This window comes from Sipha flava, unplaced genomic scaffold (genome assembly GCF_003268045.1).
Source record: "Sipha flava isolate LNK unplaced genomic scaffold, YSA_version1 239_pilon_pilon, whole genome shotgun sequence".
NCBI lineage: Eukaryota > Metazoa > Arthropoda > Insecta > Hemiptera > Aphididae > Sipha > Sipha flava.
In genome coordinates this window covers 53,329-79,401 of record NW_020272883.1, presented here as the reverse complement: position 1 = coordinate 79,401, position 26,073 = coordinate 53,329, and the positions used below count along the sequence as shown (strand labels likewise).

At 28.8% G+C, this 26,073-nt stretch overlaps 2 protein-coding genes across 4 annotated transcripts; one reads left to right on the top strand and one right to left on the bottom strand.

The window, feature by feature from the left end:
• Positions 1-2,262: 2,262 nt before the first annotated feature.
• LOC112684006 lies at positions 2,263-3,258 on the bottom strand. Its single transcript, XM_025555292.1, has 4 exons — positions 3,215-3,258; positions 2,975-3,140; positions 2,787-2,903; positions 2,263-2,441 (listed from the first exon to the last, which is right to left on the bottom strand). The coding sequence occupies exons 1-4, from the start codon at positions 3,253-3,255 to the stop codon at positions 2,286-2,288; spliced, it is 480 nt and encodes a 159-aa protein (XP_025411077.1). The 5' UTR covers positions 3,256-3,258; the 3' UTR covers positions 2,263-2,285.
• A 14,804-nt stretch (positions 3,259-18,062) lies between these two features.
• On the top strand, positions 18,063-25,254 carry LOC112684000 (sodium-independent sulfate anion transporter-like). 3 transcript variants are annotated; one of them, XM_025555281.1, is made up of 13 exons: positions 18,063-18,390; positions 21,158-21,276; positions 22,497-22,750; positions 22,827-23,022; positions 23,097-23,317; positions 23,390-23,597; positions 23,693-23,860; positions 23,925-24,086; positions 24,185-24,325; positions 24,447-24,592; positions 24,657-24,821; positions 24,888-25,048; positions 25,122-25,254. In XM_025555281.1, exons 2-13 carry the CDS (start codon positions 21,168-21,170, stop codon positions 25,159-25,161), a joined length of 1,971 nt encoding a protein of 656 aa, XP_025411066.1. In that variant the 5' UTR covers positions 18,063-18,390; positions 21,158-21,167; the 3' UTR covers positions 25,162-25,254. The 3 variants fall into 3 exon arrangements, with proteins under 3 accessions (XP_025411066.1, XP_025411067.1, XP_025411068.1); XM_025555282.1 differs by lacking the exon at positions 18,063-18,390 and adding an exon at positions 20,738-20,836; XM_025555283.1 differs by lacking the exon at positions 18,063-18,390 and adding an exon at positions 21,407-21,590 and having other exon boundaries at positions 21,186-21,276.
• The last annotated feature ends 819 nt before the right edge of the window (positions 25,255-26,073 follow it).

The following is a 26,073-nucleotide window of genomic DNA, read 5'->3' as shown; positions in this document are numbered from 1 at the left end:
CACAATTACATTCTCATCAGCCATAGTAGGCAAGTAAGCAGCGCCTGCCGTACAGCTCTCCATCACTACGGCTACCTGAAACATTGATGTCATTTAAACTCTTTTAAGTAAAACTTTATAAATTGCATAATTTTAACATTCTTACTTGAGTAATATTTTTTGAAGACATAATAGCTTCATTGAAAAATATTCTCCCAAAATGTTCTCTGTCAGGAAAAATGTCTGCCTGTTTTTTCAAATAACCACCACCATTGTCGACCAAATAAACGCAAGGTTACCGTATTACATTATTAAAATGTTAAAATTATTATTCAATTAGAATTTTTTTTTGTGTAAAAAGTTATTATTAAATTGATTTTAGATCAAATTTTAATTTATTTTTATTTTTATCACTAATAATTTATTTATAATTATATAGTTTAAATTACGGAGAAATTTAAAAAGCACATTTTTCACTGGGAAAACTTGAGTTGGGTAATTATGATAAAAACAAGATAAAATCAACCGTGGACCAGGCACGTTTTCGGGGGGAGTAGGGGTGACCCCCCGTTGGCCGTATCAAATTGTGTTAATTTAATTTGATGTACTATTAAATTGCATTATCTTACGTAATAACATTATAATGTATTGTTATTATTACAAATTTTCATCTTTTATTTTTATAACATAAATTAATGAATTGTCGATAAAAACAATATTATTGTGACCGTATGATCGACGACAACCGTCAGCCGGCCAGCCCCAGCCGACTCGTAGAGTATACTTATTTATAATCCGCCCCTCCCGTTATGGTAGGCTGGATCCGCGCCTACCGTGGACCCAATTCACGTAGTATCAAATGTGACCATGGACCCAATTTGAGTATTATTAAAGAACCGCGGATCCAAATCGTGCTTTTTTAAGCAATCAAATATCTCGGGACCCAACTAAAAAGTTTCCTTTACATCAATGTATATCTATATAATTTAAATCACTAAAATGTTATTATAATTAGGGTGCAGATTTTTATGTAATAAAAAAGTCAAAATATTTAAATATTTATGTTCTTATTTTTGCTAAAATATTTATTAAAAAACGTTAGATATTTAACAAAAAAAAATTGGTATAATATACCTATTTTTTTTTCCCAAATTTATTCTTCTGATAACGTATGTTGCTTATCAAAGTTATCATTTTTTAAAAATTGTCTTGTCAGTTTAATTCTAAAATGTTTAACCTTTCAATTTTCGTATAATGTCCATGACTAAAATTTCAGTTGATACAATCCCGAACTGTAACCCATTATGTTACCTCCCAGTACTTTACTTCTGCGTCATGTGTATAAACCTATTGCAAATGTTGTCATAGAACGTGCGAAACAGTCTCCTGTATTTCGATAATTTGCATATATGCCACCTGCTTAATTTTACAATTGGTGCGAAGTTAAAATGAAAATGTATTTCACGAATCTTAGTACTGATGGCAAGGTCAAGCCCTTGAGTGAAACCATGGCCAGTGAACTTGGGTCGAATCTACTGTGGTGAATGTGCGTAGTATGCATGGGGCTCATAAAATTGTTTTTGAAAATAATTTCAATTTTTTTTTTTCATTAAGTAGTGATAAATATATTTGAAAAAATGTTTGTTAAATTCTCAAGATAATTTTTTAAACCAAAACGATTCACGATTATTATTTTCCGAGTTACGAAGAAAAATAATATACGTACCTATATTTTATTTTGTCAAATATACCGTACATAAATGTTGCCTTTTTTTATAACTTATCGTCAGTATTTCTCAATTATTAAAAACTGTTGAGAAATTATGTAATCAACCTCTTCAACATACCAACTAGACAACATTTTCTATATAAAATCTTTAATAATTGTGATTATCATTTTGGTTGAAATTGTGTACACAAACACAAAATAAAACACATCATATTTAAGCCAATACATTCCACATTTCACTCAGAATTTAAAATACAACGGTGTAGTAATGGAGAATAGCAGTTACATGATTTAATAATAATGTACTATGTATTATTATTATAACAGGTACATTACAATATTAATAATAACAGCTAACAGAAATCGTGTAAAATAAATAATGATTTTTTCAAATATAATTAAATATAATTTTTGATATAATTTCTTAACAAAATACAATATAACGTACTAAATTATAAATTAATCAGTTATTAATATAATATTTTATATTATAACTATTGTGATAAATAGGTGGACTGTACTTGGACTCTAAATTGTTTTCAAATGGTGGAGGTGTAGATGAAGGTGATGACAATATTTATGGCGAATTATTATACTTCTCTTCCACATCACTCATTATCTCTAACAACATCGCTGCAGCAGCCTGACCTTCTTCTACCATAAGTATTTCATCAGCCGTTAAACTGATAGGTTCAACTTCAATTTGCCTCTCTTGTACTATTTCTTCTTCCGTCTAAACAATATCAGTTATAACTAATTTTGGTTCTAATTTTATGGCATCTAAATTGGTTTTAATTGATTCTTCTTGAATAAAATCAAGTATAGGTGTTGAAGGTGGTGGTGATGGTAATGATGGTGATATTGGTAGTGGTGGTGGTGGTGGCGGTGGTGGTGATGTTGGTGTAGTTGGAGATGGCTCATGAAATACCTCTTTTTTAATCAATAGAATACTAATTGGTTCTGATTCAACTGATTCTTGTTTTACTGTAATATTATCAAATCCATCCAACTGCACAGGAAATTTTACATCTAATTGTGAAGATGAAGATGAAGATGATTGTGCTGATTGTTTACTAACCTTTGTTCGTTTCACTCGAGACCGATCGCTAGTTGCTGACCTCTTTTTCTCATTTCCCAATGAAACAGCTGGTTTTATCTGTTCTTTCATTAGGTCAAGTCTTATTTGTTCTTTTTCCTTAAAAAAAAAAAAAAATAAGTAAAAATATTATACCTGTCATAAATATTAAATTGTTTTAAAAAATATACTTGTTCAATTTTCTTCTGTTTTATCTTATAAGATAACAACATTTCTCTATACATATCTTCAGTTGGATCAAAATGATTACTCATAGGCAAAGCAATTTTAGACAAATCTATTCCTTCAGAGAGTAATTTTTTTAATGTATTAAAACGGTTAATACGTTGATTTTTTCTGGAACATCAATTAATAACACTAATTAAGTACATTAACAGAAATTAAAAAATATTTCTTTAAATAATCCATACCTATATTTTTGTTTGAGAGTACGTCTTAACAAAGATTTCATTTTAACAATATCTGGACGATAATATCCATTTTTTAATTTGCCATGAAAATCATCAATTGGATTAACTCCAAATCGAAAACTTTTACCACCAAAAAGCATTCTTAAAGTGATTTCTTTTTCCATTAAATCATTTTCAGGAAAAGTTGGAAGAAAATTCTACAAAAAAAAAAAAAAAAAATGTTAGTATGTTTTACACTTAATTTCATTTTTTATAAGTTTTATTTGTATAAAGGTGAGTTTCTGTTACACAATTATACCTTTAAATGTTGCTTTTGTTGGTCACTTAAGCATACCCAAGAATTAACAGAAAAAAGTTGCTTGAAAACTTCTTCATCTTCGCACATTCCTACAGGTAAACTAAGCTCAGTTTTATTAGCCACTACAGTTTCAGTTTTGAGTGATATAGTTTCGTCTTCATCTGCAGTACTAGTACTTTCAGAATCAGAGCCTGACTGACTACTACCACTACTACTGGATGCAGATGTACTCGTGCTAGATGTTGATGTTTCAGAATCGTCGTCACTATCATCCTGTTCAATTTCAGGAGACGACAATTCTTTTTCATCTGTATTTGAAGTTGATTCTTGCGGCCAATTTTCATAATTATTATACCCCGACATTATTGAGTCAAAATATAATTACTGAAATTAGTATAAAAAAATATTAAACCAATTACTAGTTTCAAAGTTAATACTAACATAACATTTTCATAAACAATTTATATTTATAAATTACCTAGGTAATATTCAATTTTTTTAAAAATGTTATAAATAAAATATTGGCTATAAAAAAAAAAAAGTAGTTCAGAAGACAATTTGAAATTTTTTTTTTAAGTATTAAAATCTGTTTTCAATAAATCACAAACAAAATTCAAGGTCATGGATCCATAAAATAATATTTCTATATAAATTACTTTACATAATTACTTTCCATCGAACATGTTAATTGATTAAAAAACTACCAATAGTAAATTATTTAGAAAAATAATGCAGATAAAAGATATAACTAAAATATTAAATAAATTGATTAATAAATAAATGATTGCTAGTTATTAATATTTACTTGGTATCTAATTTATATTATTAAGTAAAATATCATTACACTTTTATGTTCCTATCATTTTAACTACCCTCAATAAAATAGTAGTCATTCTATTCATTATTATTTATCTTAATATTTTGGTATGACCCTTAGTTTAATATATTTTTATATGTATACATTTATAAAGTGTGTTACCAATTAGGTATTATCTGTATTATACTATCACATTACATTGTTTAAGGTTTTCACCCATTTATTGTTAAAAAAAATAAATAAACAAATAAAAAAATGTACCTTATTATGTGGGGGCTGTATCCCTCATAGAAATTTCTGTAAACCCCTCATTTTATCAAAAATTAATAAATTCTAGTTTTAAATGTTTTTATAATTTTTTTAAAATTCATCAAGCTTTAAATATTAGCAGTCTTTTGTGTATTAACAATTATTGCACTAACATGATGTATATATGATGATGTACATTGCGGATTTATTTTTGATTTTTCAAGTAAGAATCAATTATTTAACTATGTATACGCATTATATAATTATGGTAGAATTGAATAGTCCTCGAAGTAAAATGTACCGTTGACGGTAGTCAAATATCTACTATTGTTTAATATTAGGCAACATTCAGACGAGTAATGTCGTATCGACTGTCAAACGTGTCATGGGATAAATGCGAGTGTACAATGTTCATCAATATGGTTATACAATTGTACAAGTATTGTTCTTAAAAGATTCTATCGAGATTACCACGTAAAGCTTACGAAGGATGCGATATAATCAATATAACATAATATAATTCTTCGTAAAAATCATTAAACTTATAAATCAAAAATATCGCTATCAAAATTATTTGTTTTTATATTTATTCGGATTATGCCAACGATGATTGAATATAATCCAGTGACATTGAAATGTACTGCGGGTACGCGTATCAGGTAAAAACAAGTCAGAAAATGAAGTTGAAACGTATTACGGGTTACGATCGACCGCCCATCGGAGAATTCGATCGTAGTGCGCGTTGAGGACTATATTTTAAAACGCGCGCACCCTGTACACGGATTATTTCATAATAACGCATACATATCGGTGACGTTTACAGAGTGATTTAGGGGGTGGAGAACAGCAGCTATTCCGTATACTTCGAGCAATACATAAAAAAGCCTTTATACGTGAATTAAAAAAAAAAAAAAAAAAAAATGTAATGCATAGATTTATTGGATAAAAGTTTTATTATAATAGAAACTCATGTACGGTATGAATATTTGTATTTGTATGCTGGCCACATCGATCGATCCCCGCTTCTGGGGGCTCTTTTCTTTTTTTTTTTTTTTTTTATTTCTGGAACATTTAAAGCATTAGCTACTTCAGTAATGCATCTACTAACTGAAGCTTGACTTACAGCAGCACCTCTGTGTTCCCCTATATCTTGCTGGTAACTTCCACTTGCAAAAAATCTGAGAGCTATAATAACTAGCAAAAAAAATAAAATAAAAAATATTAAATCAATTAAAAATAAATTTTAAATTTGTATGTACCTATTATTTTCTATTACTAACCTTTCTTTGAATACTTAGTCCAGCAATTGTTGACGGACTTGACATGAAAGGACTTAACTCATCCGTTAACTTTTGTACAAGCACCTTACTTAAACGATAAGTACCAATAAACTGTTGTTCAGAGAGTGCTAAAAAATTAAATGTATATAATGATCGATAATTTTTGGAAAGCAATTATATATTTGTTTATAACTAAATATATATATATATATATATATATATATATATAAAATAAAAACTTACCAAAAGGATCTTCTTGTTTCATAACTCGTCTTACTTCATTAGTAATATTAATTTCGTTTTGAATTTTTAATTCATTAATTTGCATCATATTGTAAATCTCAAAATCGTCATCAAATGCCGTGATAAATATTTAAACATTCATTCTCGTTCGCGAACTATACTCTTTTAATTATTAATTATAGATTATAGTACTAAATACGATACAAGTACGAACAATAAATTGAAAAAACTGATAAATTAGTTGATTACAGTGAAAATTGTGTGTCGAAAACAGTTTTCGACACCAAATTCACTATCGTTGTATATTGTCAAATATTCCTATCGAACTAATGATCGAAAGCGGTTTGAGAATAGTATTTTTGTTATCAATCGAAATCAAAGTTGTTTTCGATCAACTATTGATCGAAAGCGTGGTTCGATACGTTTGAGAATAGACCCCCTGTACTGAAACACTGGTCACATCATCTGTCCATCTTCGATTTAATAAAAAAATCTAGTAAATTAAATCGTATGAAATCTGTTTGCGTTCCAAGAAGTGCACATGACGGGTTCCGGGTGTATCCTTGCACCCCCTGACATTTAATTCGGGCCCTATGATTTAATTCCTATAGCATATATATATAATTTCGTATTTTAACTAACGATACTTGAATAAAATGAATAAAAATTTATTTTTTTCTAAGATGTGTGATGAAAAACGAATTATGTTTTAGGATAAAAAATAATAAAACGTAAAATATTTTAAATTCGCATGAAGAAACAACTTTATTTTGATTAAAACAGTTAAATTTTATTGACCATGTTGCGAATATGATACAAAACGGACAATTGCCTGTCTTAAATATTGATGAGTAACTCCTACCACCAATATTTGTTACATAACATTCCTATATTTTTTTTGTGTTATGATTTATTATTAGTTATAGTAAACTAGGTCCAGTTATAACTTACTTGTAGAAATTAAGTTGTTTTATTAAATAAAAATAGAAAGATATTGTAAATTTTTAAAGGATAAGTAGGTAAAACGTACATGTTTGCCCCTTGCAAATAATCCTATCACCACGCCACTGTTATTGACTACTAAAGTACAAATAATTATTTTATTTAATAAATTTTACTTTTCATAGAACAAGAAATTACCTCTTATAGGGAAATAGATTTACTTATTAATAATTCTAATAATTTAAGTATTATACGCATGTTTTTATAAATTTATAATTGTTGTGTTAGAATATTAAATAAAAAATATAAGTAATATTTATTCCAACATTATAATTTATTAAAATATGTACATGTCTTGTAAAGAAGAGATCTAAATTGTACACCTATGATTGAGTTCCACCTACCCCTACAGGCATGTTTAAAAAGCTTTTAATACATAAAAAACTATCTAAATATACTTAACATTTATCAATCAATAAAATATGAAAAAAAAACTCTGAGTCTATAATAGTTCATAAAATTGAAATATGATGATTATTTATTCTGCCATTTGATGCTATGTGAACGGGTCCTTGAAATCTGGAATTGAAATATTTTTATCGGTCAGTGTTTTCCATATTATCTCCTAGTTTATTAATCCACATGTTAATGTAGCTAAGAACAAGATTTCGCTAACTGGAGCTGTTTTAATAACCTTTACTTTCAATTATATAATTGCTTATTATGTTTATTATGCGTGTTTAAAAAAACATTTAAACTTGTTTTCCCTAGGGTAGTATAACAATTTAACATGCGATACTTGATTAACAATTAAAATGTTTTGCCCCCACCCGGTATATGATCTCATAGTCGTATTCAGATAACTGTAACCGATATCACATTAACAATGATTGTGCGTCCTTTAACCCGAATAGATACGTGAGTAAATGATGAACAGTAATTATGGTGAAACGTCTTCTATATAAATACAGCTTACAATTCTTTACTCCCCAGGTTATGACTAACTGTTCTTTTTGAATAACGCTACAGTTTATTTTTGCTTGCTTTATGGTCCTACTTGTGTATACTTTTGGTTTATCAAGTTGAACCTCCCCTTGGCAAAATATTGGGCGCGTCTATAGCGAATTGACTAGCGTCTGTCATTCAATTAAAATCTCCTTTTTCCCAAACTGGATAAATTAATCAAAGAGGATTTATGAGTTTATTTTATTAATTCTTCGTTCGCGTTCTCACATTTATCAGTCCAATTAAAAAGTATGTCTTTTTTCAATAATAAGTTAATGGTTTTGCAATATTTTCTTAATATGTCCAAAGCAGTCTTATGGATGTTTATTTATGGGTTTTACATGACGCGATGTTAATGTTATGTTTAACTTCGGTTATTTTGTCTCTCTTTTAAAAAAATATATCCAAATATTCTATCAGAGGTTCGTCAATTTCTCTTGCTCTTCTGAGTTAGACTCTCCGGTTTTAATTTACGGTTTGAGTTTATTAATTCAATTTATGCTTTATGATTTATGCTTTTTATCCTCAGGGTACTGTTGAATAATGAATACCTGTTTATCACTTTATCACATATGCTCCTATTTTAAATTAGTAGTTTTTGTGTTCTTGATTATAAACGGTTCCTCTGAAATATTTATTATGCTGCTTATTATTTTATTTTTTATAACTTTGTTTAAACTGGTTGCGATTATTATGACATCTATACATCTAACATATTTGTATTTAATATACATTTTATAAGATCCTGTTCCATGTATGCCACGGTACGTACGTTATTTTCAATGTCGTTGACTGACGTACTTTCGTTTTTAATGTTATTATTTGACAACCCTCCTAGTTTATTTTTATTCTTTTCATTAAAAATGTGCTTCCAGAATTTACCTATAACATTCATTTTATTGTTTTCAATAATAACAAAATCTTATTTAATTTCCTGTGTTTCAGTAATGAAGCTTGGATTCTGGATTAGAAAAGATAACATTTAAAATAATTAAATTGAACGATAATATATAGTTAGGTAAAAATAAACACTATTTTTATTAATACATTATAATCAGTGTTGGGACTTATCTAGATAGATTTTTTGTCATCTTTTATCTTATCTAGATAAATATCGCTAAGTTATCTAATTACTTATCTAAGATAAAATTTTTACTTATCTAGATAATTGTCTGTATACTTGCCAAGGTTAGAGTTATTTTTATTCTTGAATGGAGACGAATCCAACAAATCAAAAATCATCAAAATTAGTCCAGCCGTTCTTGAATTATAAATTCTGTAACTAACATGACTTTCTTTTATACATATATATTTTCTATTCATAATCATAATTCATGTACTATTAATGAGTAATTATTTTTTCTTGGTATAACGTTTTGTTTGTATTTTCATGTCGGGAAAATATTTTTGGTATTTTTAAAATTAATTTCTTATTTCTCCACGAAAGTTCCAAATATAGTAGGTATTTGATTTTAGTATAAACATGTCACTCATACGCTGAATTTTTTTTTATTTTTAAAATTTTTCATTACTTTCTCACTACTTATAGAATAATGAAAATCATCAAATTAATATTATATGGAAAACAATATTGTTAGCTTAAAATAATTTTTTATGTATTCTGTATTCATTCTGATACGTACAGAGCAATTTTCATTTTTTTTTTTTTTTTTTTTGTGTAACATTTTAGTGATTAACTATCATTAAATATTGTACATTATATATAAATACTGCTTAATAGTACACTACATTACTACAATAAACATTAAACACCTAGGTACCTATTGATAATAATGATTATAATTGAGTCTTCATAGATATTATTAGAATATGAAATATTGATCAAAAAATAACATTTTTTTGAAAATATCTTTTTTTTTATCTAGATAAAAATGAAATTATATTTTATCTTTATTTAGATGAATTTGGACATATTATCTTTCATCTTTATCTAGATAAATTTTGCATTATCTATTCCCAACACTGATTATTATAATCGCAAACCTAATCAATACTTACATAATATAACAAATATTCCTGTTAATATCTGCAATTCCCTTTTTAATTTCGTTCGACACAATTCTTTTCTTGGAAGTGGCTTTTACGCTTTTCATCCCGCTCAGGGTTCTCATAAAACATCACGTCATGATAAATTCATAAATGACAATATTTATTCCCTAGGTCTGTCTATACTTAACGGTTATTCTCCTACTTGTATAGGCCGGCCGAAGTTTCAAGATCCCGATATTGATTTGTCTTTTTGTTCACCCAATGTCATTTGAACTATATCTTGGTTCATTTTCAATGATTCTCAGGACAGTGAGAAATTCATCATTTTAATCTCCGTGATTGATGAAAACTATTTCCAACAAACTCAATCGTTGTGTTCTAATCAAAATTCGGTTGTTGAGTCTCGTTACACATTCAATATCAATAAGATGAATTGAGCTTCTTACTCTCTTCTAGTTTTAAACTCGATTCCCTATGTATCTAGTGATCTTCCATTATACTCTACTTTCACGATGATCATTATTAAAGCTGCCAAACATTATATGCCAACTACAAACATTAATCATAAAACCTTCCCTCCTCTCATCCCAAGTAATAGAAATAAATTATTTAACACATTTCGTTGTTCGTGTTCGATGATTAATTTTCTCAATGATTAAAACTGTTGTGCAATCACTAACCACTTTAACATTTGCTAAATCAGAAGTTTTGAAAAAATGTTGTTCAAGTTTAAACCCTTCAGCCTCAACGCACATTCACTATTTACAATCACATTTACATTACAGTTACAAAACGTTTCAAAATATCTGTCTTCCCATCTCATCGGCCAACCAACGATGACTGTTTCTAATTCTTTCGCTCTAAGGTTTCCACATGTTACGTTCCTATATCATCTGACATCAACTTCTTCTATCTACAATAATCTCTTTCTCATGTTCTTATTAATCACTTTATTTAAATTGAATTGCACCATATATTTAAGGCGTTCAATAGTTTCTGGACTTATAATATTTCTCCGTTAATGTTTATGTAACACTTACTTTCTTGTGCTCTCTATTTCTTACTCGAGGTGTTGAATTATAGCTTTTTACTAATTGTATCCCATCTGCTTGTAAATCATACAAAGTTATTCCAATTCCCAAATCCAATTCTAATAAGTAATTTCGTTCTATCGCTCTTTCCTCAGCATTATATAAATTTTTTGAACACATTCTCAAAACTTGGATCGACTGGTACTTGAAATATAATTTCATATTATTGCCTAACATATTTACAATAAGAAAAGCATGGATACAATGGTTAATTCAGGTTCTCTGTTTTTAATTTGGCGTTACATTCTTAAATCTCTCCTCTTCCCTTCTCTCTTTGAAAGCTAATTTTATTTCACCTTCCATCAATATATTCTTATCGATATTAAACATCCTGAGCTTATAAAGCAATTCTGTTGTCTACATATATATATATATATATATATATATGAGTGTTTCAGAAAGATCGCAGAATTTAAATCTGCTATAAAATAATTGTTTCTTTTAAAAAACATAACTAACTTAACTTAACTTAACATAACATAACTTAACTTTTCTTGAAGAGAATGATATATTTGTTTTCTTTTAAAAAACATAACAAATATATCATTCTCTTCAGGAAAAGTTAAGATTTAACAGTGAAAAACAATATCGAGCATATGAACCTTTCTACTAGCCCTACAGGCAATTATTTTTTCTATAAAATTTACCATTACTGAATAACACATTACCCCATCGAGTTCGTTGAGAACACGACGAATTTCTTGCTTAAGTTAAAAGATATTTCGAATTTTGTTATGGTAAACTCGTGACTCAATGTATTCCTATAAGAAAAAATCACACGGCGTCAAGTCGCAAAATCGAGGTGGGTAGCTTTGGCTACGCAACGAAATTAGTCTGTCCGGGAACTTCTCACGCAGCAAAATCTCTCTTGAAGTGTAACAAGTTGCACCGTCTTGTACTCGTAACAATACAAGAATACTGAGCTCAGTAATTATTTGGACCAAATGAACATAAAAAATGTTTGGTTTCAACCTATCACACTTCAAGAGAAACAACAGCTCTTTAACTATCCAGAATAACGCCATTTAATTTACGAGCAACTTATCCCCTCCTTCATATTCCTTCACAACCGAGTTCTTTCCTATTAATAAAACGCTCAATATTATTTTTACTTTCCCATATAAAAAGTTTTTAATTGTATCGGATAATATAAATTATAATTAACTGTTATTATGTTTTGACGTTATGATAGTCGTCTTCAGTATATTCATTCCATTTAATTATTAAATGTTTTCAGTTATGTGACCTACTTATTTGATTGTTTCTTTCAAAGTGCAAGTATAGAATTAATCCACGATCACACAATTTATTTATATATGTTACGGGAAATGTAGAAAATCGGGGGTATTATGTACATTGTCTTGGTAAATTTGAAAACTGTTCAAGAATTTTATATATTGCCTGGAATGACTAATTTATTACGGGAAGTATGAACATAAAAATAATATTGCAATAATATTTTGTGTTTACTTAAAAAAAAATTACCAATTTAATAATTGCCAGACCGAATTATCGGGTAATAAGGAATACGAGTTCACTAGGTTATATTCAAACTTTCGTTAAATTAGATCTTAGATATTCAGTTAGCAAATTACGTTGATATTAAATAATATTTATTGGCCATTTAGTCGTTTACTTCTAGTCACTTAATAGTTAGTACTACCAAATGTATTGCGTAACTAATATGTGTATAGTTTAATTTGATTCGCTATTTAATTTTAATTTTAATTTAATATGTTAAATATAAATATTATTAATATAAAATGTAATGCATTTTTAATGAAAAAAAGTTTCAATAGACATATTTCAGTAAATCAAAATATGACCATTTAATTGTACATATTCATTAACCAAAAAATTCAAACTGAAAAATGTAAACCAAATTTTTATGAAATCTTTAAAAAAATATGACATTAATTACTTGATAATACAACTTCTATAATATTATATTTTATATTTTAGATTATATATTTATTATTATTATTTTTGGAATATTTTAGGTATATTTTCAAAATACTATGTATAAGATAAAAGAGATGAATCCATAAAAAACTTGGAAATTCAAGCAATAAAAATGAAACAAACTTCGGAAAATCGTTTTAGTCAAAGGTGATTACCCCCGTGCATTGATTTAATGGAGGTAAAATTATTATTCCGCCTCCATTGTGTACAATAATAATTGGTTAAAATACCAGAATTATGACATAAAAATATTCATCAGAACATCGACGATTATATATTTTTATGTTGCCTAAATAAGATCATTGATTATAAATACTATATAATATATAGCTCACCGCAGTATAAATAAGTCTGCACGGTAAGTGGCGGACGTTTATTCATTTTTATTTATTCATTTTGAGTTATCTGCATTCGCAACGTTTGTACGGGCGTATACTAGTATATTTTTCAACTTGTGACCCATAGTATTTCCTATTTGTATTGATTATTCTACAGTATAATACCTATTTGATTATTTTAGTATTTTTAGTTATTAATGTTCATACGAAGTATATTATTCGAGGATTATAATATTAAGGTAAGTTTATGATAAATGTATAAATAATATTGGAACAAATGCCATTTAGCGCCTACGCCGTTTATCCAAATTTTTACGTACGTATCTAATTTTTTATAAAAATAATTATAGGGAAATCAGAAATTGAAAATAAATTTTAATATTTAATATTTTAATTAAATTTTTTTTAAACTTTTGTAAGGCATAACAAATAATAATAAAATTAATTCAACAACAAATAACAACGATGTCTATGTGAATATGTATACAAAAAAAAAAAATAAATAAAAAAATCGAACTTGATTCAAACATAATTAACAATCAAATTCATTCTGATAATAGTTCAACTTCAAGCGTTCATTTAAATTATAATAATCAAATTAATTCTGAAAATAATTTATCTTTATCAGCTTTTCAAAACAAAAAAAAACATTTTTAACATCTTGGTTAAACAAATTTGATTGGTTAAAATATAATCAAATTAATGATAAAGTTTTTTACAAATTATGTAAATCTTTGACTAATAATAACAATAAAAATGTTTCAGTATTTACCTCCGAGGGCTTTAATAATTGAAAAAAAAACGGTGGAAAAATTTAATATGCATAAACTTCAGAATTGCATAAAACCAATATAGTTAAAATATATTTATTTAAAAAAATGCTAATGTATACGAGTATGCTCACATTTCGGATAGTTATAATAAATCTATGGAAGAATCAAGATTTGCTTTTGATAAAATATTATCTTCTATAGTTTTTTTGGCAAAATATTTTTATAAACAAGTGGTAGTTGTATAATCTATATTAAGTGATGAAATAATTTAATTGATGTCGATACTAAATGCGGTTGATAAACAATCGTTCAAAAAATCAGCTGTTCCAGAAATTGATTATCTGTATCACTGACGTTTTGAATTTTATTTTACCGGCGTAAAATAGAATACATTATTTTTATAAAAAATTTCCAGTGTAAATCATTAGTTTATGCATCAATTTATAGTATAATTTATTTATCAATTTATAATGAAGGAATATAAAATACGTATTCAATTAACTACAGGTAAAAAATAAACTGTCGATCATGTGCAAGCAACATGCATCAACGGTAAAAATATTTTAGAAATATGGAAGAATTTATTAACGACGTAGAAATTACAAAATTAGTTGCAAGTTGAGACGTAATTACAAAAACACAGCATAATTTATTTGTAAATGATTCTTTAAATGTTGATAGTTTACCCGTTACATATGATAAATATGAAGATGAATGAGAGTATATATATAGTTATACCACAGGGCGCATCAGTTGAAAATGATATACCTGATGAGATCCACTAAAATGTATCATTGCTCATACCTGATTATTCTTTACAAATACCCACATTTACTTAATTTACATAATAATCTTAAAATCCTCTGATTTACTCAAAAATAATAACTTAGGATTTTTTTAATTTATTTTATACGAATTCAGTAACTAAAAATGAGTTTAAGAAAATTAAGTTGCGAAAAAAAAAATCGGACATTGAAGGATTAAAATGTTTTTTCGAAAGATGTTTTTCTCGGAGTATATAACATAAATCATAAATGACTTTTACTGGTCATGAATGAATATATGTTAACTATTCAATGACTAGTTACTTAGAAAGCATGCATATCAATTAAAAAACCAATTAAAAATTAATTTTGCTATACTATTGTCGAAGTCATGCGATATTCCGAAATGTCTATTTCTCAAATAATAATTAAAATAGTTATACATTACTAATCTAATTTCATATTTCCATCCGATTTAAACATAAAGTTTTTATCCCAATCTTTTATGTTATATTTGAAAAACTTACGGATTACTCGTTGTCAGTGAATTGTTATTTTTAGAAAAAATTTTCGTGAGAGAATCAAGAAAAAAAATAAATTAAAATATTACGATAAAAAAATATAACATGTTTCTTAAAAATTAATACATTTCAACTAGCCATGCGATTTATGATAGACACTGAACAGAACATAGTGAAAACTAACGTTATTCGATAGAAATATGATATCATTAAATTAAATTAACTTTTGCATACATGCAAATTGACTCAAAAGTCCATATGAAATCCACGAACTCATATTTTAGAGTCATGGAAGTTATTTTAAAACACATTCCAAAATAGAGTGACTAATGAAAATGATAACAGTTAATAAGTATTAATTAATAAGAAGTAACATTTAACCGAATATTTTTAACACACCAGTCTATTGCAATTGTATATTTGGACGTTTATCAAGAATCAAATTTAAATTGTTTGATTTTAATTGAATCAATCGACAAATCTAAACAGTTTGCAATTGGTAAAAGTCTCAATCCATAGAAATGTGTGCAGCACGCTTCACTCTAGAGCAGCGATTCCCAAACTGTGCACCACGGTGCCCTAGGGGCACCACGACCATTTTCTAAGGGCACCGCGGTCTACGTACGGTTCATAACAAATAATTTAAAATGTATAAAATTGTTTTTCCTTATGGTTTTCGTAAAAACTCTATAGCAAATAATGCAATATTTTCTACTGTTTATTTGGATATTCTCATTTTAACCTTATAATAATTTTATATAATAATTATAATCATAATAAAAATAATTTTTATTTATTTATTTTTTAAGTTTAAAAATGCATTAATTTATAATTAAGTTAAATTTTAATAAAATTAATAAAATTGGTTATCAATAGGTTTTTTTTTTTGTTCTGTAATGTAGTTCACAGCAGGGCACCATGGGTAAATTGGGTCCATAAAAAGGCACTACTGAAAAAAAAAGTTTGGGTAGCTCTAGAGTATAATATCAATTAATTCTTATATTTTTACAGGATATTACGAGTAAAATATTAGTCAGAAACCAGGCGTGGATCCAAATGAGGGGAGTCATGAGGGTATTGTCATTACACTCTAAAAAAACATCAAGATTAGGTCATGGATAATATGTATGTATTAGATGAAAAAATTTAAATATGCATCAAATCTTCGTTCGTATTCAACCTTGACATTTTTCTCGTATAATGTTCCCTAAATGCTTTGTAGTCTTTATTCCGGCTTTCTTGTGCTTCTTCTAATAGTTACCTTAATTAAACAATATTATAATGAAATTATATACCTACATTTATCGATATACTTATTAAGAGAGGAGCTAATCGTATAACATCTACAGCGTGTAGTAAAACTTTATGTAAACTTGCAGGCATGTAGTAACACGAATACAATAAGACAAACATTTTTTCTGTTATTAAACAGTACTCTTCAAAATAATCAACATCGATTATGTATCCACTTGACATAGCTGATAATATGTTCCGACATCGTTGTACCAGTTCTATATTAATCCCCATGCAAGCTGCTGAAATTTTGAGATTTTTAAAAAAAGTTCTTACTGTATTTCCGTTATTTATTGTTCCATGACCTATGGAAAATAAATGATTTACAAAAATTAATTTACATTACATTCATTTAAACTTTATTTAATAACTTTACGTTATTAATAGAAAACAGCAGAGTTATATATCAACTGATATGGATGATACTATATGTCACCACAAGGTCCACAAGATATTGATGTATGGCTGATGAGTAGTAAAATAATTTCCATTGCTAACGGGAATATTAAATGAGGAGGCCCAAGAATCACCAATAAGGACGCAGAGAAGTACAGAGAGTTTCACAGCCGAAAGTTTTCCAGAACAAACATTAACGGTGATATTTTTCAAAGGCCATATCACTCTAAGCGTTTCGGACGAATGAACAATGAAATTAAAAAGAAAAAAAAAATAATTTTTCATTTTTCATTTAGTTCCAGTGTACAAGGTATATTTCAACTATACACTTACGGGAACAGTTCTATTTTTACCCTACGGGCACTCGGGGCACGTGCCCAGGGCCCCCATCCGACCGGGGGCCTCGAATAATATGACTCTGAATTTTAATTTGTAACGTATTAATACGACTGCTTAAAAAAAAAAAAAAAAAATTAATTGCGAAAACATTTTTTTTTCGATGAGTAGCAACGTTAAAATATGTTAATGTCAAATGAATAACGAACGCTTGATTGTGAGCGATTGCATTAGGTGTGTATTTTATTCGTCATCCCGTAATTTCAAAAGATTTTTTTTTCTTTAAACAGTTAATAACCCGTATCTTCCGGCTGCACAAATGCCGTCATGTCACGGATAAGCTTTTGACGCTTTCATTCACCTTTTTTCTTTTATTTTATTTTTATTTTTTGGTTTGCTAAAAAAAGACTCCTAAACTCGACAGGCCCCCGCGCAGCACGATACGACCTTTTACGGGGGGGGGGGGGAGATATAAAACATTTGGCCGTTCGATTTCGGGCCGCATTTTCGCGTTTTTTGCGACCGCGTCGGTGCGGGAGAACGCCCGCAAGCACACAGCCCGTGTCCGACGTCCGCGTGACGATCGGTTATCGTTGTTGACGTTCGGCGCGCCGCAACGGGCCAGTCGCTCGTCGTCGCGCTCCGCAACAGGTGCCTATCGCCGCGGTGCACTGCGAGCTTCCGGTGCCGCGCGCTCGAGACGGTCAAACGTTTCGACGATCGATTCGACGCCGCGCAACGCATTCACCGCGGGACGTCAGCTCGCCAGTTGCACGCAAAACGCGCATTACGGTTCATCGATCGCGCGCGCCCGTCGTCCGATCACCGTCGTCCGGATCTCGCGGGATCGCGTCTCCGGTAAGTACTCGCCCGGCGCTTCGGACCGCGTTCCGATTGACTTCTCGTCGTCGTGGACACGGCGTACGACCGCGGTACCAACGCGACAACGTCGGACGACCGTTTGGTTCGCTTTAAGCGCCCGGATTCGATTTTCATGTCGAACCGAGGAAAACGATGGGTTTCAATTATTTTATGTTCAACGACTCGCCCAGACCGTTTCGTTCGTTTCTCGACTCCGACAACGGATCTCGGTCGAAAAATAAATCGCGTACTTGATCCTAACCGGACGGTACCGTGTTAAGACGTCGACCGTTTTTCAACCGTTCGTTATTGAACACCGATGATTTTCTTTACGAGATACGTTGCGATAAGTGCACTTGAATGTCCACGAATCGCCTTTTATCGTTACGCGTTGTCGGCGAAACATTTTTACCTAATTAAAAAACTTTTATAAACATTGATGTATTAAGTTGCCGGTATCAAATGTTTCGCTAAATTCTGTCTTATAAATATTAAATTTTCATAAAGGTCTATATTATTCTATTCATTTATTTTTTATAAACGAACAATTTATAAACTATTTGTTTTTTAACTATTGTAGGTACTGAATATTTCAATACTGTGTTACCGTTTATGTATAGTACTTAGATGAGTATCCGATATGTTTACATTTGCTCTATTACGTTAGTTATAGAATTTAAAATGTTTTTTTTTTTTTCTAGAAATGAATTTATTTGAATAAGAATTCTTATTATTTTATGTGGGTTCATATTACATTTCAAGTTAACATTTTAAAATATATAAAAACTGATATAATTATATAAAGTTTTATTTTAATACATTAATATGAGCTGCTTGTATTCAAGTGCATAGAAAAATTGTTTGAAAGTTTTAATTAAGTCTATGACAATTTACAGATTCCATAATTTTTAATTTTTTTTAACTAAACTAATTTTCCGTCGTTTTTTCCCAACAATGTTATTTATGGTTCTGTAAATAGTATCTTAGAATACTCGAGATTTAAGGAATTTAAACTATGAACATACTATTTTACAATTTACAGAATATTACAACTATGCAATTAAATTTCGTACAACACTTATTTAAAACTTTTAATCCAGTTCATAATAACCACACAAAATAAATATTTTGTATTTAAAATCCAAGACGTATTTTAAAAATTATGAAAAATCGATAAAAACCATATATAATTTAAGTCACGCGATTAAATATATACAATAGTTATATCGAGACTTAATCAGCTTTTTAAATGTTATAACATAAAATTCAAAAAATTATTATTATAAGATGACACACTAATTTTTTTGCTTCAATTTCTATTCGTTCTTTAATGCGAATTACTTTATCATATAATGATTTTTAGTTTTTCAGCTTTTTTCAAACATAAAAAAATGAATAAAAACTAATTGTTCGTGAAAATATTGTACTTAATATTTTTTTATGATTATCTAATAACACGAAACAATATAATTGTAAAACATGTTTAATGTGTTGGTTAGGTTTTAGAAAATTCTATCAAGTTCGAAATTTAAATCAAAAAATCTATGAAACAAATTCAGAAAATATTCCAACCTCACAATAAAACCAAGTTCTAAGGTTTATTTTTACTGTAAATAAATTATTATATTATCTGTTCTTGCGTGAACTTATTACTACTCGTATGTAATACTTTAAAAACAATTATTTATTCGGAAGTAAATTTTGTTTTTAATTGTATAAAATATTATCAAATGCAATATGGGATACCTTATTTTGTTTGTATTATGTTCTGTAAGATACCAGTAGTCTCAAAGAATAAGACGTCATAACATTTATCAATACAATAAAAACATTATAATAAATATTTACACAGTTAATTTAAAAGCTGATGCATTAATCATTGTTTAAACAAACTATTATTAAGTATAATTAACTGCATTGTACAATTCTTCACATATATACAGACCCTCTCGTTTTCACCATTCAGATTTAGTGAACTCGAGCTTAAATATTTTTTTAATACTTCAAACTGTTTTATTTGTGACAAAAATACTATTGAGCATAATAATGAAAGCATAACAATAAAACACATGATAGCTATAAATCTTCAATCAATTAAACGTCTCATCGAAATAATAATGTTTCAGTCATTAAAAAAAATAACCTTGAGCAGTTATTATATATATTAGTTAATTAATTAATTACTCACCAGTTGTCCATCTGAAGAATAAACGTATATAACCATATGTATACATATATTAGTTAAGTTATGGTATACTATATATATAAGATAACTATTATATAAAGATACACGTTTATATGTACATTATAAATGGCGTTTATCAATTATTCAATCACTGTTGGCCAGCATTAGTTAATTTTAATAGATCAAACTATAACTTCCAGATATTTTGTCATGTGTCCTGGGTACACAAGTGCTTGGATAATGAAACGACTAATTATTGTAAGATAAGATATATCTAACATATACTATGTGATAAATCTCGAAGAAATTTGAAAATTAATTACACTTATTTTTAAATTACTTCCTTAGGAAGAAAAAAAACTTTCTTCTTGTGAAACATCTACGAATTGCTGGAAAATTAATTTTATTTCATAGTTTGAAAATTCTAAGTAAACTATTACAATAAGATACAACTGATTTTTGGTTTTCATTAGAGTTATGAAAGCATAAATATTTAAAAAAATTTAAAATATTAATTTATTAAAAATATATATTGAAATGAGCGACACGTCTTAAATGTATTTTTTATTTAATCTTCAGGTATCTTTAAATGACCATTACTAATGAAAGTATTGAACCTCAAAAACATAAATGTGAAAACATGGAGTTGAGTGATAATTCAAGATCTCAATATACAATAGGCAGCAATGACTTTATACGTAAGTAAAATTTATATTATTTGCTATTTATTCAAGATTTAATATTAGATAGAAAAACTTATAAAATAGTTATAAAATTAGTTTTTAAATTGATTATTATTTAGTTTTTTTTTATTTTCATCTTTTAAAGTTAAATGTGATAACAACAATAAAATACAAAATAACCAGAGAAAAATAATAAATTTTATACTATACTGAAGTGGAAAAATTTAATTCCTGAAACGAGGATTAAAGTTTTCAATACAAGGAGGAAGACATTAAAGAATACTAGAATATTTTAAATTAACTTCAATTTTAGAGCGCAAATTAAAGAGGTAAGAGGTAACTAAGAGAAGAGAATATAATAAGAAAAAATTGCATGTTCCAAAATTATTATGAAAAAAACAGTGAATAAGCCCAACAAAAAAAAAGATTTAAAAATTAAAAAATAGCAAAAATAAGAATTTAACTATACGTAAATGCAAATTTAAAATATAAAATCATGGATCAATACAAATACTAACACTAACACTAACTCTGATAAATTTCAACAAATTTACTTTAATTAAAGAGCAAACTAAATGTGTGAAGTCCATTTAAATATCTAGGTCTCTAAATTCAGCGCCGGTGGAAAGGCGTCATTTTAAGGGCCTGAGACCTTTCATGGAATTTAATAATTTGTTAGTCTATAATTTTGTTTTTATAATAAAATAACAAATGCCCGCTGTCATGTGAAAATGTGTATAATATTTTAATCTTTAACTTCAATGTTATGTTTAAGAGTTTTCTATTTCGTGGTAAAATAATAAAACAGAAAAAATAGTATACTAGTAATAAATTAATGAACAATAATATATTTTTGACGCTTTAATGATAAAATATCCATACTATGGGAAAATATTTCTACATAAATTATGTAAAATAGAAAAATATTTCATACAAGTATTAGTGCGTCTAAGAAATTTTTTTTTGGCTTCATGACAAAAAATTCTTGGGCCCTATGAAAAAATCTGTCTCGGGGCCTGCAAAACCTCCCACCTGTGCTGTCTATATTGATCGAATTTTAAGTTAATACTTGGTAAATGATTTATAAAAATGTAGTCATAAATTTGTTTGATTTGGCTAATAGTTATCGAATTATTTGTATTTAATAATATTATATTACTCGATCCAATACGAACGTGGTGTAACAAGTTAAAATTAATATTGAAAGAACTAACATTTTGTACGCATTTAAACAGTTGTAGACGAGATCGGAGAAAAGCCAAAGAAAAATATGAAAGAAAAATTTCAAGAGTTTTCTACGTTTTTGAATAGTAACTCGAAAACCATGTTCACGTACAAAACAATCGCCAAAAGACTGCCAATCTTGCAATGGTGGCCAAATTACACATCTGAAGACTGCATCGGAGACCTTTTGGCGGGAATCACGGTCGGCCTGACGCTCATACCTCAATCGATGGCCTATTCTGCACTGGCTGGTCTGCCACCGCAAGTAAAACTTTAGCCCCCCCACTCCCCGAAAGGAAATTATATTATTTATATAACGCTCACTGTTCAACCGTTTCCAGCAAGGTCTTTACGGTTCGTTTATCGGCAGTCTGATGTACGTTTTCCTCGGGACCTGCAAAGAAGTACCGATGGGACCAACAGCCATCGTATCGCTAATGACGTACAACACCCTCCACGGACTCGGGCCTGTGTACGGCACTCTGCTGTGTTTCCTGACCGGAATCATACAGCTGTTCATGGGCGTTGTGGGACTAGGTGAGTGCACAGGGACGTGTGTGTTAGAATGATACGTTGGAAGGCGTTTGTTTGATTACCGTTCGACATCGCAGGCTTCTTGATCGATTTCATTTCCGGGCCGGTCAACTCGGGGTTCACATCGGCCGTCGCCATACTCATCGTCACGTCACAGATAAAAGACTTGATCGGCATCAAAGCTGCGGGAACCACCATGTCCGATATGATCATGTCGATATCCAAAGACATATGCAATTTTAAACTAGGTGACACGTTGTTCGGACTAATTTGCATCATTGTGATCCTATTGTTAAGAGTATGTAAAACGTTTATATACCTTGAATTGATCTAACAGCGTTTTGATATCTTCCATGTTTGCAATTTTAAGAGAATAGCTCTGTGCCAAATCGGACCGAAAGACAATAATTTACGTACCAAATTTCAAAAATGCATGAACAGATTTATGTGGTTGATTGGTACGTTCAGAAACTCAATAGTTGTGATCGTGGGCAGTTATGTGAGTTATTTATACATAAGTTCAGAGGGACACGACGTGACCTCTGACGACATACCACCGATACCATTCAAAGTAGTCGGTATGTAACGATCTGAACAACAAGTATAAATTTTCAGAGTTTGACAAACAGGAAACACTAATATTAGAAATAAATGTGTTTTTTATTGTTTTTAGGTAAGATTCCATCAGGTTTACCAGCATTTGGTCTCCCACAGTTCAGTGTTACATATGATAATGGCACCACTACGGAATTCTTCGAAATGGTCTCGAAAATAGGTTCTGGAGTTATAGTTTTACCAATAATAGGGTTAATAGAAACTATTTCCATATGCAAAACATTCGGTAAGTAATGTATAATTCAACCAGTTGTTGTCTTACGTAATTTATAAGCAATATTTTTTCTCAGCCGACGGAAAACCTGTTGATGCTACACAGGAGTTATTGGCAACTGGCTTATGCAATATCGGCAATTCGTTTTTTCATGCATACCCTGGTTCGGGTTCTTTTTCAAGAAGTGCCGTGACTGCTGCTAGCGGAGTACGGACTCCAATGGAAGGGTTGTACGCAGGTGAGAATAGCATTTTTTCAAATCGACCGGATATTTCTTAGCCCACATCGAATTTAAATTTAATTAATGTTAAATAAAATAACTTATTTTTTGCTCAGGCGTATTGGTAATCATAGCTTTATTGTTTTGTACGCCCTATTTGTACTACATACCAAAATCGTCTCTCGCAGCGATCATTATTGCTGCAGTGATATTCATGGTCGAAGTGCGAGTGGTTAGACCAATTTATAGATCAAAAAGTAAATATAAACTTCATCATATCAAATATCATAATTGAAAATATAAATAAATTGATCGTCTAGCTAATGTTGTACACTTTTGTCACGATTTGTTAATATTTTTTTTTTCTCTCTCTCTTAGAAAGCGACCTTATACCAGGCCTGGCGACGTTTTTCGCTTGTTTGGTTCTACCTCTAGAGATAGGAGTTCTAATAGGCATCGGATTGAATTTAGTTTCGATTTTGTACCACGCGGCTAGACCAAAACTGTTGATCGAAGTTCACAAGGTTTGCACTTTTTTTTTCTTAAATCGTCCCACAAACCTGGTGTACCTACAAATTTTAATTTTAGACTCGTGATGGTATAAACTATTTGATGGTCACGCCCGACAGATGCTTGGTTTTCCCATCCGTCGATTACGTGAGAAATTTAGTTATGAAGCATAGCTTAAAACGAGAACTGCCCGTGGTCATCGACTGTTCGCATATTTATGGTGCGGACTTCACCGCGGCAAAGGTCTTACCAGACAGACGATAACGTAATCAAAACATATTATCTATACCGGTACGCATTGTATTGCAGGTTATCGAGATGTTAACACAAGACTTTTCGAAAAGAGGTCAAGCTTTGTTTTTTTTTAATTTAAAACCTAGCGTGGTGGCTGTTTTCGAAGGGGTTCAACCAAAAGGATTCATCACATTTTATCATAGACATGATTTAGATCACTTATTCCAAAGATGGAAGTCAGTATTCTCACTTATTAGTTACACAAGCGAATAAACATTATTGTATAATATAAATTATTTTATTCCTCAGAGAACAACGTCGACAAATCGAAGACCAACAAGCTGATTGATCAACAAAGCTAGAAAACTATATTCATTAATTATGTATTAAACACTTATAAGTAGAAAGATCTTATAAAAATAATATTTATAACTCAAATAATATTAGATATAACTTTTACCAATATTATTGGTTCACAACTATTTTTTTTTTTTTCTTAAAGAAATGTAAATCTCATTGATCATACAATTTTATGTGTACTAAATAAAATTACATTTTAACTTACTAAAATATTCAAATTTTGTAGTTGATTTTATAGTTTATAGTGTATAGTTTTATTTTTTCTATAATTTATTAAATAAATAATAATTAGGTTACTTTTATTTAGTTGATTTACTTTTTAATTATTCTACATCTTGATTTATGAATTTGCATTTTATCTATTTATTTATAGGTATTAAAATAATTTTAATAAATAATAATTATTATTATTTATTAAAACTATAGTTGTAATGTTTTCCTCGTTTAACTCGTAGAATTATTTTAAGAAAAAAATATTTAATGTAATAAACTAAGAGCTTACTTTAGTCTGATTTTTAACTAATTTGATTATCGTGGAGTAAATATCATTACATTAACCAATGTATCAATGTAGTCTATAATGCAATTTTAGGTGAGAAAAGTTAATATTTTCCCAATCATATAATACTTGTTTATATCATATTTTAAATGCTTCTGAATTTAATTAAAACATTATTTTTGAAATTTGAATATTTTTAAATGCAATATTATATATAAAGAATTTATAGATTCAATATGATTTTTAATTACAAATGCTATCTTAAAATTTAAAGACAATAATTATATTTAACAAAATAATCTTATTCTGAGTCTGAACTACTCTTACTATAATTACTATAGGATTATTTATTATTAATTTATTTTTGTTGCCCTAATTGATAAAATCAATGATTCTTTAAAT

What these genes read in the sequence shown, in the direction of transcription:
- LOC112684000 (XM_025555281.1), top strand. Translation starts at nt 21,168, where the DNA reads ATGACCATTACTAATGAAAGTATTGAACCTCAAAAACATAAATGTGAA. An exon ending in TGTTGATCGAAGTTCACAAG is followed by an intron (nt 24,593 to 24,656) that starts GTTTGCACTTTT and finishes TTTTAATTTTAG; the next exon opens with ACTCGTGATGGTATAAACTA. An exon ending in CACTTATTCCAAAGATGGAA is followed by an intron (nt 25,049 to 25,121) that starts GTCAGTATTCTC and finishes TTTATTCCTCAG; the next exon opens with AGAACAACGTCGACAAATCG.
- LOC112684006 (XM_025555292.1), bottom strand. Translation starts at nt 3,255, where the DNA reads ATGAAATCTTTGTTAAGACGTACTCTCAAACAAAAATATAG. An exon ending in AACAGAAGAAAATTGAACAA is followed by an intron (nt 2,904 to 2,974) that starts GTATATTTTTTA and finishes TTTTTTTTTAAG; the next exon opens with GAAAAAGAACAAATAAGACT. An exon ending in CTCGAGTGAAACGAACAAAG is followed by an intron (nt 2,442 to 2,786) that starts GTTAGTAAACAA and finishes GATATTGTTTAG; the next exon opens with ACGGAAGAAGAAATAGTACA.